Source organism: Erithacus rubecula (assembly GCF_903797595.1).
Source record: "Erithacus rubecula genome assembly, chromosome: 3".
Classification (NCBI taxonomy): domain Eukaryota; kingdom Metazoa; phylum Chordata; class Aves; order Passeriformes; family Muscicapidae; genus Erithacus; species Erithacus rubecula.
In genome coordinates this window covers 77721886-77738060 of record NC_136689.1, presented here as the reverse complement: position 1 = coordinate 77738060, position 16175 = coordinate 77721886, and the positions used below count along the sequence as shown (strand labels likewise).

At 39.5% G+C, this 16175-nt stretch overlaps 1 protein-coding gene across 7 annotated transcripts in view; it reads right to left on the bottom strand.

The window, feature by feature from the left end:
- The window catches only part of CTNND2 (catenin delta 2), a 626420-nt gene that overhangs the window by 236660 nt on the left and 373585 nt on the right, over positions 1-16175 (bottom strand). For all 7 annotated transcript variants that reach the window (XM_079301143.1, XM_079301147.1, XM_079301144.1 and 4 more), the window contains one exon: positions 8455-8649. In XM_079301143.1, the coding sequence (XP_079157269.1) occupies positions 8455-8649 (195 nt within the window). The remainder of the gene's footprint in view (positions 1-8454; positions 8650-16175) is intronic.

Sequence of the window (16175 nt, the reverse complement as noted above, 5' to 3'; positions counted from 1 at the left end):
AGAAAGGATAACTGTCCATTAACTAGGATATAAACTGCTCTTTGGAAACTGCCACTGGTGATATGCAAGGATCAGACTTCTGATTCCCAAAGCTTAAGTCATGTTTGCACACCTTTCAGGTGCAGAAAACTGTGAACTAAGCCCTCTGTATGTGATTCATCATGACATTAAAATTGCAGTCCCTCAATGTCATTTTACATAGTCTCATTTTATTTCATGCTGTGTTAACTTTCTAAATTTTCTTCAGCATTCTTCAGTTTAAATCATAAGATAGCTTCAGTGATTTGAAACAGCTAATAACAAACAAGTTACCAGGGGACCATCAAAAGTATGTATCTCCAAGTAAAGTTAAAAAAACCAAACCACTCGTATTTGTTTCAAATATCATCTGAATGTTAAGTATCAAATGCAAGGTGCAGAAACCCATGGTTGGGGGATGGACGAATGACGACCAGCCCTGCCCAGGAGGACCTGGGGGTGCTGGAGGATGGGAGGCTGGACATGACCCAGCCATGGGCACTGACAGCCCAGAAACCAACCCTGTCCTGGGCTGCATCCAGAGCAGAGTGGGCAGCAGGGGAGGGAGGGGATACTGCCCCTCTGCTCTGCTCTGGTGAGACCCCACTGCAGGGCTGCATCCAGCTCAGCACAAGAAAGACAGACATGTCAGAGCTGGTCCAGAGGAGGGCCACAGAGACAGTCAGAGGGCTGGAGTACCTCTCCTATGATGGAATGCTGAGAGAGTTAGGGTGCTCAGCCTGGAAAAGAGAAAGGTTCAGGGAGACTTGAAAGGGTACCTGAAGGGGGTCTGAAATAAGCTGGAGAGGGATCTTTTAGCAGGGTTGTCACAACAGGACAAGAGGCAATGGCTTTAAACAGAGAGGCTAGAAAGATGGAGGGCTTTTTTTTACAATGAAGGTGGCAAAGAGCAACTGCAACAGGCTGTCTAGAGAAATGGCAGATGCCCCATTCATGGATACATTCAAGGTCAGGTTGGACAGGGCACTGAGCAATCTGGTCTGGTTCAAGATGTCCCTACCTACTGCAGAGGGTTTAGACTACTAGATCATTGGAGGTCCCTTTGCAACCCAAATGACTATCATTCTGTTTTAAACTATTTCATAATCATTAAAAAATACCAACAAATTTCAATGGCCAAAAGATAAGGTTTAAAGCCTTAAAAATGGTACAAGAACAGTTTATCTATAAAAGCAGACAGATAAACACAGTTTGTGATAAAACACAATTACAATAAAGTAGCTTAATTGTTCTTGAAAGAAGAGTAAATCACTCTAAAGGATTCAGACATCTAAATTTTTAGTATATCAAATTTTTGAGTATTGGAAAATAGTTTCACAATATGTAAAAAACACACATTGAAATAATAATTTCTAAAAATTTCAAAGATATTCACTACTTTATTATATACCAAGACAAATATTTACAGTTTTGTGAAGATGATGTACTTTGGCTCAATTCATGCATCCTTTGTAGCCTCATTCTCCTTTTGTACAGGACAACAAAGGAGCTAAGAGACATGACAAAATGTTGAGAACCAAAGAAAGGCTAAGCTGACCAGCATGAAAAACATGCAGCAAATCAAGCCCTGGGGTATTTCAAAGCAGCATGAAGAAGTCCATGCAACACCCTCCTCCCTCCCTGCTGTAAAAAACTGTTAAAAAATTTTCTTGAACCTACTCAGCAATTGCTGTTCCCACAGATCTCTGGCTCCCTTGCTGGCAAAGCAGGGCCATGGGGAGGCAGAGCAGCACTCACTCCCCAGGACAAGGCAAGGTCTCTGCCCCACCATGCCAGCTGCAGAGGGAAGGCAGGGCAGACACAAGGAGATGGTGGCCACTGCAACTTTCCAGAAGCCACTCCACAATGACAGTCTACCAGGTCAGTGAGATGGAAGTTTGAAGAGGTCAGGCTTTTCTACAGGGAAGCAGTCCCCAGGGAGCAGAGGCACATGACATATGAGCCTGTTTTTCAGAACCTGGATACCCTGCTTCACTTGTGGAAAGCGAATGAGAAAAGAAGGTCAGAGCCATTTGAACACCTCAAGAACCGAAACTAACAACCTCCCCTCCCCTGCAAAAAACCAAACTCAAACAAACTAAGAGTACAATTAGTTTTGTATGGGCTGTTCCTGCCTGGGGAAGAAGATGAATGGGGATTTGGCTTCTCCTTCTCTACTCCTCCTTTAGGTCATGAACAGAGACATGATCCTCACCACAGACACCTCATTAGACAGAACAAGGAGGCAGCTCGGTCACATTGTAAGAAAACAAGCAGCCCAGTGACAAAAGAAGGACCAGGTTTTCCTGTACACACTCTCCTTGGACACTGCTTAAACTCCAGGACAGCAAAAGCCCAGGCCTAATGCATCAGGCATAAAGCAGCAAATGCTGCCACTGCCACCTGGCTCCTCTTCCCATCCCTCCAGCAGTATCTAGTCCATGAAGAAAGACTGGACTCCAGAAACAAACACTGCTTCTACTCTACTAAAGCAAGACACACTTTTACAGGAGAAAGGCAACATTACTAAGGCAGCATTTGAGATAAGGCATCTCTTGGTGCAGACTCTTCCTTCAGCAAATGAAGTATGAGGCAGGAGTGGGATGGAAGGCAGAGATGACAAAAGCATCTGTCCAGATACACAATGGCAATTCTCACCTTTGGCAGTTTTTCCTGAGCTGCATCACAAGACAATGAAATATTGCCACTGGCAAATGGCCAGGAGCAACAGATAACTCTTTCCTTTGAAAAGCAGCTGCCTTGGCTGTTCGCAGCTCTCCAGTCAGCACTCTTCCTCCACACAGGAAGCTACCTTGCAAATAGACATATTTCTGCTTTGCACCTGCCATCACAAATTCCATGGGGCTCTTCTCCTGGATCAGTACTCTGTGCCATGGTGCCCAGGAAGTGGTGCAGCCTGTGACAGCACAACTTTTGGTAACAGACATCTTCAGAGATGCTGGTGCACTGGTGGAAGCACTCAAGCATCAGTGGGAGCAATCTCAGGGAGATGGACCTGGTCTGAAGGAATGGAGGCCATCAGAGAAGCCTGAAGACAGCCTGGCAACTGCCTGCATACACAGGGACACCGGGCAGCTCTGAAGGTAGCATAAGAAGTGCTGCAAGAGTGCACCTGCCACAAACACGTTCCCCAACAGGTAACTCATTGCAAGAGTATGCCTGATAAACCCTTCAAATCCCACCCTAAGCGACTCTTCAGAGACAATACAAACTTTTACTGCTTACCCTTCTACTATCCAACCTGCTTTCAACAAATCCTTCCTTTCAGGGCTCTCTTTAATTTCAGCAGTATCAATTACACACACTACTCATTCTCCTAATGCTCTCAGAAAGGTCTTTGCAGTACCTTGCATGCCCTATCTTCATCAGGAGGAGCTCTGAGCACCCAGCACTCCAAAGAGCACCAAGTGGTCATGTAACCACACAAAGCTGCTGGACTTTGAAGTCCCTTCAACTATGACAGAGCTGTGTCACAACGCCTCCCACACGGCGGCCTTTGGGCGACTGAGAGACCATTCCCAGGCTGTGCATCCCAGGCCATCCCTAAGCTTTCAGCCAGGCTGCCAGGGATCCCTGCTGCCCATGAGATGCATGTATCCTTCACAGAGCTGAGGAAGACAGGTTCACTCCTCCAGTGTACCCTCATCACTTTTGTAAGGCTGGAGTCAAAAGTACCCACCTGCAGCCCCTGAAACCAGTGACTGCTCTTAAAGCGTGAGTACTCTGCAGGTTTTAAGATGTAAATGCTCACAGTTCACCAGCAGCACCAGTGATCTTACACAGAAACACTTACTTTATCTGATAAAATCCCTCTTTGTAGAGAGTTCAGAACAAGCACAGCTCTCCCATTTCTCATCTCTCCCTCCCAGATCACTGGGGACACTACTCTTTGAAGGCTTTTACAAACTCTGTCTGGAAATTACATGCTTTTTACAGAAGAGGTCTCATCTGTTTCTCTGAGGGACCACAACAGAAGCATGAGCCTCCAGACAGTGATGCCAGCTTCCAGAGGGGGATGACAACTGCTCACACAGACCCCACAGCTGCGGGTCAGCACTGACAGCCCACGACCAGAGTAGCAAGGATGCTATGTCCTTAAGGCAGCCACAGAAATCCCAGGCTTGCAAAATAGTGTGATTTTGCCTGTTTTCGTGTTTGACGTGGATTAAATGTCAATAAGTATAGACTAAACCTCTAGTTCAAAATTCTAATTCTGCAAATAAGCAAACAATCATTGATTCCATGTGCCACTCTGGCTGAAAGGCAACCCTTTCTCTCTCTTAATTAACAACCCTCTTCAAATTCCATCAGTGCTCATGTAAATATTCCATCAAATAAGCTTATCTCTACTATATGAATAATTCAAAACCTTTAGGTTTATGAGGAAAATCAGTAGCAAACCTGCCTGAACAAAAATTATTAGTGGTGTTTAGCTGAATTACAAATACAAGCTATAAGTTGCTATTCAGTAAATAAATTAATTTGCTTTTTGTATTGTGTCTGAGTACTCCTCCAAGCACATCCTTTGAGGGTTCCCATTTCAAAAGGAAAATTTCACACTTACTGCTTTTAGTTGCAAAACTTTGGGCTGGTACTTTTTGTATGAGAGAAGGCATTACCCTCTGAAGACCAAAAGGGATTGTTAAGTAAAAGCTTAACAACCAAAAGAGCTTTTACAGCTACTGCTGTCAAATTTGAAACATTATTTTTAGCTTAGACAGGATAACACACCCAGTTGTAATTTAAACCACAGGTACAGGCTGGCTGGAGAATGGAACAAGACTAGAAATGGGGAGACAGATTTGGGAGTGTTTGCAGATGAAAAGCTCAATAGGACCTGGCAATATGTGCCTGCAGTCCAGAAATCCAACCATGTCCTGAGCTGCATCCAACGCAGTGTGGCCAGGGAGGGGATTCTGCCTCTATGCTCTGGTGAGTCCCCACCTGCAGTATCCAGCTGCATCCAGCTCTGAGGTCTTCTGCATAGGAAGGACAGGGAACTGTTGGAGAAAGTCCACAGGAAGCCACCAAGATGACCAGAGGGCTGGAGAACTTCCCCTGCAAGAACAGGCTGAGAAAGTTGGGGCTGCTCAGCCTCAAAAAGAGAAGGTGCCAGGGAGAAGTTAGAGCCCCTTTCAGTACCTGAAGAGGGGCTACAAGAGCTGGAGAGTAACTTTTTCCAAGAGCACTAAGTGAAGGACAAGGAGGAATGGACTTAAACTTAAGGAGGATAGGTTTAGATATGACATCAGGAAGAAATTCTTTACTGTGAGGTTGGTAAGGCACTGGAACAGGTTGCCCAGAGAAGCCGTGGACTCCCCATCTCTGGAAGTGCTCAAGATCAGGCTGGATGGGACTCTGAGCAATCTGGTCTAGTGAAAAGTTTCCTGCCAGTGACAGGGAAGATGGAATGTGATGACCTTTAAGGGCCCTTCCTACACAAACCATTCTGTGATTCTGTGAAGAATTCATCCTACATAAAGCTATTAGGGGAGATGCTCAGACACATTTTCTACCTGCTGCAGTATGTAGTGCAGAACTATCATCATGCATTTAATTCTCAAGTGAATTACAAAGAAAATACGTTAAAAACCAAAACACCCAAAAAACAATGAGTATATAGAACAAACAATTTATTTCACCCCATAGAGACATTTTAGCTTATTGAATTTTGCTTACAGAAGGTTAATTCACCTAGAAAATGAAAAACTCTTGAGGGGACTTTATCCTCAGTTGTGGAAACACTCTCGAATGCAATTTGCATTTAAGGGCTCACAAAAGATAAAGAGGTGATGTCTATAGTAAGTAACCATTCTTGGTTACTTTTTCAAAATAAGTGAAATTTTCAAATTCAGGAATAACGTGCCTTAAAATCAAACAAACAAAAACCTCATAAAAATCCCCTCAAATCCCACAAAGTACAACAAAACAAACAAAAACCCCAACCAAAAAAAAAAAAAAAAAAAAACACACCCCCAAAAAAAAAAAAAAAAAAAAAAAAAAACCAAAAAAACAAAAAAAAAAAAAAAAAAAAAACAGCAAAAAAATTACATGGATTGCAAGTATAACTAACTTAATTTTATTTCTAATGGGCAGTGTTAGCTGCAGAGAAAAAAAACTAGGCTTTGCGCAGTATCTTTAGACTAAGTTTGCCCTCCCTTTTCTTCCTGTCAGATGTGGAAAAGCACGCATCATCCTCATGATTAAAGCTATTTTTGTGATAGACAGAGAGTGTGAACTATTGTGTATGAAGAAGCACATTAAAGTCTTAAAGCTCCCCATTCTGCCATGACTCATGCACACAGAATATGCAGGCCATGAGGCCTTGGCACACTACATTCCTCATCTTACACAAAATAGCAATCTAGTTCTAAAATTATTTAAAAAAAAAATTCTAGCAATCAAACACTTAAGAAAACCCAATAAAGGTTTTCCCCAATAAAGGAAAAAAATACTTGTGCAAACGTGAACTCCTTTCCATCCTCCCTGTTAATTTGAAAAAAATTGTATGGTTTCCATTGGAAAGGATATGTTCCTATTGGTATTTGTACTAGAGGCAGGAGTCTGAGAGTTGAACCAATCCAGCTCAAAATTCCCTCTGAGCACTGACAGCTCTTCAGCCTGGCTGTGTGAAGGGCTGACAGCATCTGCAGCTGTCAGCTACCAACAGAGCAATAGAGTGACTGGCCTGGCACACATCCATCTGCTTTCATTTCCCCTGACCCTGATGATAGGGGTGCAGGGGGGAAGGCAAGGGAAGAACAGCCCAACACAAAACTGGACTGATGGGGTCTTGCTTCAGAGTGAGCCTGCAGCAACGTTCAAATCCACATCCCAAGTGGCAAAACAAAACTTACCTTCACAGGGCATGTTCCTGCTACCTATATAACTGTGGGCTTTTATAGCTTTTTCTCTCTTTCCTTCTAAACCAATCTTCATGTGTAACCAACTAACATCTCATGTCCCAGTTTAATCCACTGTAACTGTTATCTAGGTTTCCTTCTTTACAGAGGTGTTGTTTGCAGCACACTCACAAGACAGCCTGCTCCTTCAGCACAGACAACCAAGGGATATTTTGCAAGCAAAACAAGAAACCCTCTTCAGGGCATGTGTGGGAAAGAGAGCATCATGTAGGCAATATGAGGCAGCCACATGTGGAACAGGAGGCTTAAAGTACAATAGAAACAGTAGTTTCAATCACTACCACTGCCTCCACTGCCCACCGATGTAGGAAGAGATTTTGTCCCCTTCACGCAAAGAACAGAAATTTTTTCTCATGTAAATGTGTGACTATACAAAACATAAGACTGTGCTACTTTCTTTAACAGGAGGGAAATAGTGCAATAGTGCTCTTCAAAAAGCATAGAGCTGTTACAGGTATTTTGCTAGATAATTCTCTGGCTAAATTTCTTTTTTAATATTTCCTCTTGTATTGTGAACACTCAAACTCGAATAAGGCAGTAGGAAATGAAAAAAACTGCCAGCTTTTCCTTTGGAGAAATGGGTTTCTTAAACAAATTTCAAAAAATAATTTTTAAAGAAGGCAAAGTATCTTGCTCTGAGAAGTGTATTTAACTTTTCCTTGATGAAAATAGGAGTGATGTGAAAATGGACACAATCTTCCCTCTTTGATAACACAGCAAAGATGAAACACCAAAAATACTTACAATTCCTAAGGCAAGTTTCTTCAACATCTGCTTTAGGCTATTTTGGCTGTAGCATTTATATACTCCAATTATTTTGTGCATTAAATACCATAAATATCCCTGTTGATTTTTGATCTATTTGTGGGTTCCAACATACAGCTGTATTTTATTTGGTTGAGAAGACATTCTGCAAGTAGGACTTGTACACCAACGCATTTCAGGGACAATCATTATTATTTATGGATAAACCCGTGATGCCAACAGCTTTCCCTATGTTATAGTTCAATTTTATGTCTGTGTATCTATACTCAAGCATACCTCTATGGGACAGAGGAAGAACATTTACTTATGATTTACTTTGAAAGCAAGTGAACAATCACTTAGCTTCATGTGGCAGGAACTTTGCAATCCATTTGCAACACAAAAAATACCTTTGTAAGCAAAAAAAAAAATCCTAGCAATTTTTTCAGAGACAACAGATCTTTCTCCAAGGCAATACACTAGATTAATAGAAGTATTTTCTTTCCCTTTACGAGGAAGCTCCCTTCCCCAATTCGCTTAACCTACTGTACGTGCATCACAACATTAAGTATTTCTCCCTTTAGTGCATGTCTTTGGGGTTCAGCTGCCATCTGCAAAAGGTATTTTAATTGACTGGCATGCACAGAACACATTTGGTTAAGCACATCAGGAAGAGAAGAAGAGTTAGTAGCAGAGAGTAAGTTACATATCTCATAGAAAGACAATCATGCAGGTTACATCCACCTACCTGTACTAGTGCGATATGTGCCTGTGTGTGCTGGTTGCAGAGGGTCCCCCTGACTCTGGCTGAGACTCCTCATAGGGGGCTTCTGATAAACTCTGTCTTCGTAAATAGGATCTATATGGTGTTCTGGAGACTGCAGTGCCCTTAACTCGGAGCCAAGGTGGCTGTGCTGGCTGCTGTAAGATGCCCGAGACCCAGCTGCAAACAGATGTATAAGAGATGTTTAAGAGGGAGAAAACAAGAGACAAATACAGGATACGACTATTAGCATTTCACTTGAAATTAGCACTGACACACAAAAAAAATTCCCCAAACAAAACTAAATAGTAAGTGTTTTCAACATGAAAATAGAAATAGCAAACAAGGGCAGCTACGGCTCCAGTTAAACACTTTAGCCACATCATCCAGCTGCCTGCATCTACACCAAAATCTCATTTATTCAAGGAAACTACATTTTTTTTGAGAGACAGATATCATGATTATCATCTCTTCTTAAGCAAAAACCAAAGAATCCACCACCTCCTCTCAAACAAAAATAAAAAAAATACCCAACTCTCCCCTTCAAAAAACAAAACAAACAAACAAAAAAAAACCTCAAAACCAAACTAAACTCAAACAAATCCCCTCACTCCCCCAAAAATATCGAAAACCAAAAAATACTCCAAACAAACAAAAACAAACAAACAAGAAAAGGCAAAAGCTGTGTAACCCAGGAATGTCCTTAACTAAACGGGTCCAGGACTGGGGGAGGTACAAGGGTTGGGGAAAAAAAAGCAGCAGCAGTCAGAATGGGTTTCACATGTTATGCCTGTATCTGAAGATCTACAGATGAAATAAGCTGGAGTTGATGAATGGATGTAGTTTTACACAAAGGCTGATCTTTCCAATGCTGCACAAAAGTGCAGTAGAATGGTTGTGCCTTATCAACATTTTGTCTTCAACACTTTGAAAAAGAATCAAGTTGCTAAGACTTTCTATGACTTAAATATCCTCGGAGAATGAATAAATTAAACACGCCTCCTGAAATAAATATTTTAAGAATACAACTTATTTCTTTTTTTTTTTAATGACAAGATCAAATGTGATTTTATTAAAACATTTTCTTATTCTACTATGAAAAATAGATTATATTAGAACACTTAAAAAAGGGACATATATTTCCAGCTGTGATTGAAGTTCTCACTTCAATCCTTTTGCCTTTCAGGTACTTCAGCTCTGTGGTCTGTTATCAAAATTGGCAAGGAGAGTCATGGGGATGTCATACAAATATTACACATTTTAAAGGTAAGAATGAAGCAAAGTCAGCAATAAGTATGCAAGTAACACTTGGCAAACGTCAGGTTTATACCACAATAAAGTGTTTAGAAAAGCAATTAAAAATACAACTATCATGGCATTGCTGCTAGTTCTGTGGGGCTGAAATCCTGGATGTAGGTGATGTTCCACTGGCTGATCTTATACTGCTCAGACCATAGGTGTAGTCATTCCTGCTGAAAGCTTCTGCCACAATCATTGTGTTGGCAGTGGTTTTGTTGAATAAACAGACACTAAATACTTTTAAAATGCAAAGCACAGATATAAAGTAAGATGAGATAGCAACACAGGAGAGAAATGAGAAATATACACTGACACAACATTACTTAAACTTTAATACAAATTGTCTGGAGAAAAGAATAATCTATTCCTTTTCCTTCTTCTAATCAGCTTGTGCCATATACATGTTTTCTTCTGAATTTTTCAACATTCGTGCATGTTTTTAGAGGAATGCCCTACTGCATATTTTTCCTTTCAAACATTTTTCAGTCTGACTTGCCATTCGCACACTGCTGAAAGTTAATCTGTTGCTCCCCTTACTAGAAAGTCTGCAAAGAATCCCAAAGACATATTTTATCTCTAACTACAGCAATTATCTAGAAAGTTGATATTTCTATTACAGAATTAAGTTCTTCATGGTCTACATTTTCAAAGTGCTCTTTAGCCCTGCACCCTTGAGATTGATTTTCAGAACAGCTGAACTGATCCCACCACGGTCTAGTATCCTTCAGAGTGGCCTGAAAAACAGCTTGTTTTGATTATGTCCAATTTTCAATGCATATTTGGTTCAATTTGTATTCAGAGGAAAAAATTTGAGGAGAACATTTCAGACATTTAAGAGTGTATCAACAAACCAGACTTGAAACAGAATAAAGAATTACAACCCATTCTAGAAGCACTACAATTCTTTTGCCTGCATACAAGTTAACAGTGCTTCTTGAACAACAGATTTTCTTCCCAATCGAGCTTCCTGTAAACCAAAAGATTTTACCCACTGAACTCAGCAGCAGTATAATCCAGATATCAGCATGTTCCCAAACTGTTATGGTAATCTTCTGGTGAGGTGGGCTTAATTCAACCTCCTTCATACTCTACCTATAGTTCTGCATTTGCAAGTCCTGATACTAGTCTAAATAGAAGCTTAATATTAGTTTATTATTTAATACTGAACAGAGATTTATTTACAAATTACACATGTAATTCGGACTTCAACACTACTGTACTAAACAGTAAACACATGTATAACCAGAGAAACTTCTTGACCAAAACATTTAACCAACCTGATTTGAACCACAACCAACCTTAACTGAAGACAGTTAAGTGGCAATCAAAAACTTCAAGGCATTTGAGTAACAACATTGTGACTGAACATCACCCCCCAAGAAGTTCAAGAGTTAAACCCTATCAGGGAGTAACTGCCACTATCCCCCTAACATTTCAAGAAAATGAAGATTTCAACAGGTAACTAATATATTTTCATTTTAGAAACTAAACCACTTTCAGAAATTGAGGTAATTTTAAAAGCATGTCTTAAACACCTTTAGCTTCAAGCAAAAATTATACTTTTCTATATGCAATTTTACTACACTATTTCCAAATTATCAGATATCAATATTTATACACAAAATACTACCACCCTTTAAGGTTTTTTAATATAGTTAAAAAGAAAAAAAATCAGAAGATTTATAAAAGATGTAATATCTAATGTAATGCAATATTTTTTAATGTTTCTATTAAGTTTGCATTAAAAAAACTAGAACAGCAACTTGATTTAAGTTAGAATTTCTTTTCAGTTGTTCTTAGAGGTTTTTATTATGTATTAATTTCTTCAAATCTCAACTGAGGAGTAACAGTTTTTTGTTGCATATTTTATTAAAATATTCAAATCAACCTGTAGCTGTTATACCAAGAGTTACATCAAGGTAGGGTCACACAGATAACTTGGGGATTTCAGACAACTGAATCCCACCTCATCTACACATTCAACCCTCCACGATACTGTGCTGCTTTGGAAGGCACTGGAGAGAGAGTTGAGATAACTGATGAGAACAAAGACCATGAACTCAAAGAACTGATGCCACTGAGGAAAGGTGTAACAGGTCTGCTGTCCGTATCCCAGGTTAGCAGCCAGCAGTTACATCTTTTCCTACTCAAAGCTGCAAGCTGATCTGTATTGCTGCCTTCAAAAACACTTGCATTAATGCAGTTTAAAGCTCACAGAGGCTGGAAAAGCAAGCAGGTCAGAATGGAAAAGCAGCAACCAATACACTACTAGGAAGCAATAGAACATGACATCAGCAAGGCCCACAAGCAGTCTCCATTAAGGAGGCTCAGTGCCCTCAGAAGTGGTTTCCCTAAAGCCAGAGGCATCATGAATGCATGACCGACACCAAACTGCACTTGCCAAACCCTGTTGTTAACCAGCTGCCATCTCCTTCACCCTGCTAATAGCACTGCACTTCTCTGGGTTGCCTGAAATCAAAGAAGGGATGTGCACCAAGGCCACACCTTTCTCCTACATATTCTGAAAATGGACTCAGTCCTTCTCCCTGGCCACCCCACCCTGACAGCAATGCTATTTTTCCTTCAGAGGTGTAACCAGGGATCAAACCTGTTCACAGACACAGTCTATGCTTAAGTTCAAACTTTATTAAACTTTCAATCCTGCTAGTCATTGTTTACAGATGATGTATCCAGCACTAGACCATAATTCTCATGATCTTGGTGGTGAAGAAGTGGGGTAGTAGAATAATTTAAAAAACTCAAACCACTGAGAAGAACTAAACTATTATTTAGGGGTTAGAAAAAAACATCAATTAATAAATTACTCCAAGAGTCCAATCTTGTTTGACAAAAGACTGAGAAATTATTTTATTGCATTGCCAGAGATACATCACAGCAGAAGGTATATAGAAGACTATACAGCTCTAAAATAGCTGAGGCATAAAAAAAAAAATTCAATTAATTTTTTTAATAACAAACTGATTAACTATATGAACAACAGCATATATTTTTATATAGTCTAGGTTTATATAGTAAAGAGTCTTCTCTTTCTTCTGAAGCCTCCAAGACTGAAACCTGAAAGCAAGTGGAATGCCCCTCCTTCTGCATCACTCTGGAGATTTTTGAAGTCATCTATGGCCAGGTTCCACCAGGGTATCACATGAGCCCCCAGCCAGGAGAACTGGACTAGGGCAACAGTGATAACACAGAACTACCCAGATGAAAATGCACATTCCTGTATGTGGCACTTTCTCTCTTTCCACATTCAAGAGGGGCAATAGAAAGAACACATGAAAAGTGCAGTCCTACCAAATTGGATCAAAAAGTCAATCTCCTACCTTCACACTTGCAAAATGCGTATCCTACCAGCTAATTTTTTCCACATTAGTTGATACTTTCCTTAGTAGTATAGGGAAATAGTTGCTTCCTAAGGAAAATGTTCTTTTTTGACAAAGTCTCACTTCCCACAGGAAGATAAATACTGTAATCAGACAAGTGTAAAATGAGAGAAACACACAAAATAATCCCTAATTGCTCTTCAGAGCTGGTGCAGGTTGTCAAGAAAATAAATACAACAGACACATTTGAATGACACTCCTGATCTGACAGTTTAGGTCAATAAAGTAAATCTGTATTTTGGCATTTGTTATTGCAATAAACTAAAGATATTAAAATTATTAAAATTAATGGATCACGGGCATTTGCTTATGCTTTAATAAATCTTGGGCAGTTTTTATTTGTGCCCCTTTTGAAAGCCTTTATAACCTGTCACCTTGTCTTGCTGAAGCTTTAAGAAGCATTACAGAGTCATGATGCTCTCTAAAGATCTCTAATAGCAAGAGAATATGGTCCACCTGTCCAGGATTTAGGAGAACCTATGCAAGTGATAATCTAAATGTTAAAAAAATCCATTCAGATGTGATCAGATAAGCCATGCAGCCCCCACTCAGAAATCCCTGATCATTAAATAAATTGATGAAGAATCCTGTTAAACAATTTCCTTACATATATGATGGAGGAACATCCTAAGTCAGACAAGAGCTGAAGATCAACAACCAGCTTATTACTCCTTGGCAGTTACATGTTAACAAGTAAAATTAATTAAATTTATTTAACTTTGTTGCAACCCCCACCTTTCAACACACTGTAGACCTCCGGCTACTCGAGGCTCTAAGTATCAAAACAGACTGAACACCCTACAACACTTCACACCTAGACCATGCATCTTTCTGACAAGGAAGATTAAAGATCTACAGCTGGCTACATCAATTCTTAATTTCAAATATAATGACAACATTGCTTAGACTACAAGTTTTTGGTTTTTTTTAAAAAAAAACAACAACAAACCCCAGACTGTGGTAAAACTGCAATAAGCCCATCATTGGAGATAAGGGCCCACAGGCACAGAGTCTGAAAGACAATCATAGGAATTTTGTGGCTTTGATATGTTGCATGCTTTTCAGAGGACTGAAAGAACTTTTTGATTTAAACAGCATATTATGGCTGAAAACCTTTTCTGACATAAGTTTCTCTTAGATGCTTGTCCTGAAATGCTACCATTAAATAAACAGTAGCATAATAATCATGCTACTTATTAAATAAATATATATATGCAGGTCACAGCTTCACTGCAATTTTGAAAAGGAGACGTATGAGAAAGAGCATATGAATAGTGGGATTTTTACTCTGAACTCATATGTAATGAAACCTGTTTTACAGATACCAACCTGTTTTAATTTACAGAAATTTAAGAAATTGATGCAAACACAAGTGCAGAATTAGAAGTGAACAGGAGGAGAAGTAGAGTCAAACATTCACAGCTCAAATTTTGATACTGACTTTGTTTTGTGCCAGAAATTTATGCAGAAACATCTTCAAAATGCCTGCCTGAATGTATTTGTCTTCTAGTCATAACATCAGAAAAGGAAAGTATGATCTGCAAGTAATATGGTTATAAATAAAGCTAATAAAACTTAGATAAGGAGAATGCAACAGCACTGTGTGATGAAAATTACTGTACCAAAGAGAAGAAAACACTTCTAACCTGACTACTGAAAGTGAGTATAAATTGTTAAGACATGACAGATGGTAAAATTAACCAGTAAGACATGACAGGCCATATGGCAGTATCAGCTAATGCACACCTTGGTACATCAGCATGGGCCCTTAGCACACCCAAGATCTGTAGTCACTAGAATCAGGACACAGTCCACTGTGAACTCTAACTGGGTGTAGGTTTTTTTTAAACACAGGATTTTGACCTGTTTAGATTTTACAAACACAAATGCATCATTTTTTTTTTTTCTTTCCTGAAATACTAGAATGAAATATTAACTAATGAAAGCTCAGAATTAAAACCCATTTCTGTCTTTACACTTTTCCCATTCTCACTACATCACTGTGTCTATGACTCAGGACTATTTGTACAGATACAGAAAGAAATAATGCCCTCAGTGAATTGACTAATTACACATGACATCTTTCAACTGATATCAAATTCTGGATCTGATAAAAACACCTTGGACACTTTGCTCCTTTGGCATCCTCAGCCTACACTATAGGAGCTCACCACCAAACAAAAAGTCTGTGCCCCAACATTCAAGTCCCCAGAACAGAAAGAACAGCCTTGCCTCGCCTCTTAGTATCTTAGATTGCTTTTCCTCAGGTTTTCTACTTAAAAAAGATTAAAGTGCAATAAGATGCATGTCTGGAGTGTTTCTTCCAAACTCTCACTGCACTGTCAAACCTATTAGCAGTGTCACCGTCAGGTTACTGCCACATTCAGCTCACACTGTGGAATTTCCCAGACATAATTCATCCATTAACCAGATTAAGTATCTTGGGAAAGCCTCCTCAAAACAGATTGGCCTTGGCTGCTTAAGGAACACTGCAAAACCAGTATCTGAACTAGGGTCAGCAGTTTTCACATCAGTGCTAAAAACAGAGAAAGGAGGGGGAAAAAAGGGGATTACACTTTTGAAAGTATAATTAGCAGGACCCAATTAACTTAAAAAAATCATTCAATAAAGCTTATTGTGTCTTTGTAAGAAGAACCGACATAACTTTTATCCCATTTGAACTAGCTTTTAACCAACTATTGGCATCCATTACATTTCTCAGCATATTTAAAAGAAAAAATAAGGGTAAAAAATATTCTTAAATGGTCTATGATTTTGGTCTTGCAATCTGACTGTACTGCAAAATATCGTATCGGTTATTACAATTCTAAGAATCTAGGGAAAACAGAAAAACCACACTATAAATTTCTACCTCATCCCAATGATTTTCCTCTTCCTGCTACTGCCCTTGTTCTGTTGAAAAGCATTCACCTGCTTAAAAAATTTTATCAAAAATAAATTGCCAATGGAAAAGAAAAGTTTGACTGGGAGCAAAGATATAAGAGGCAA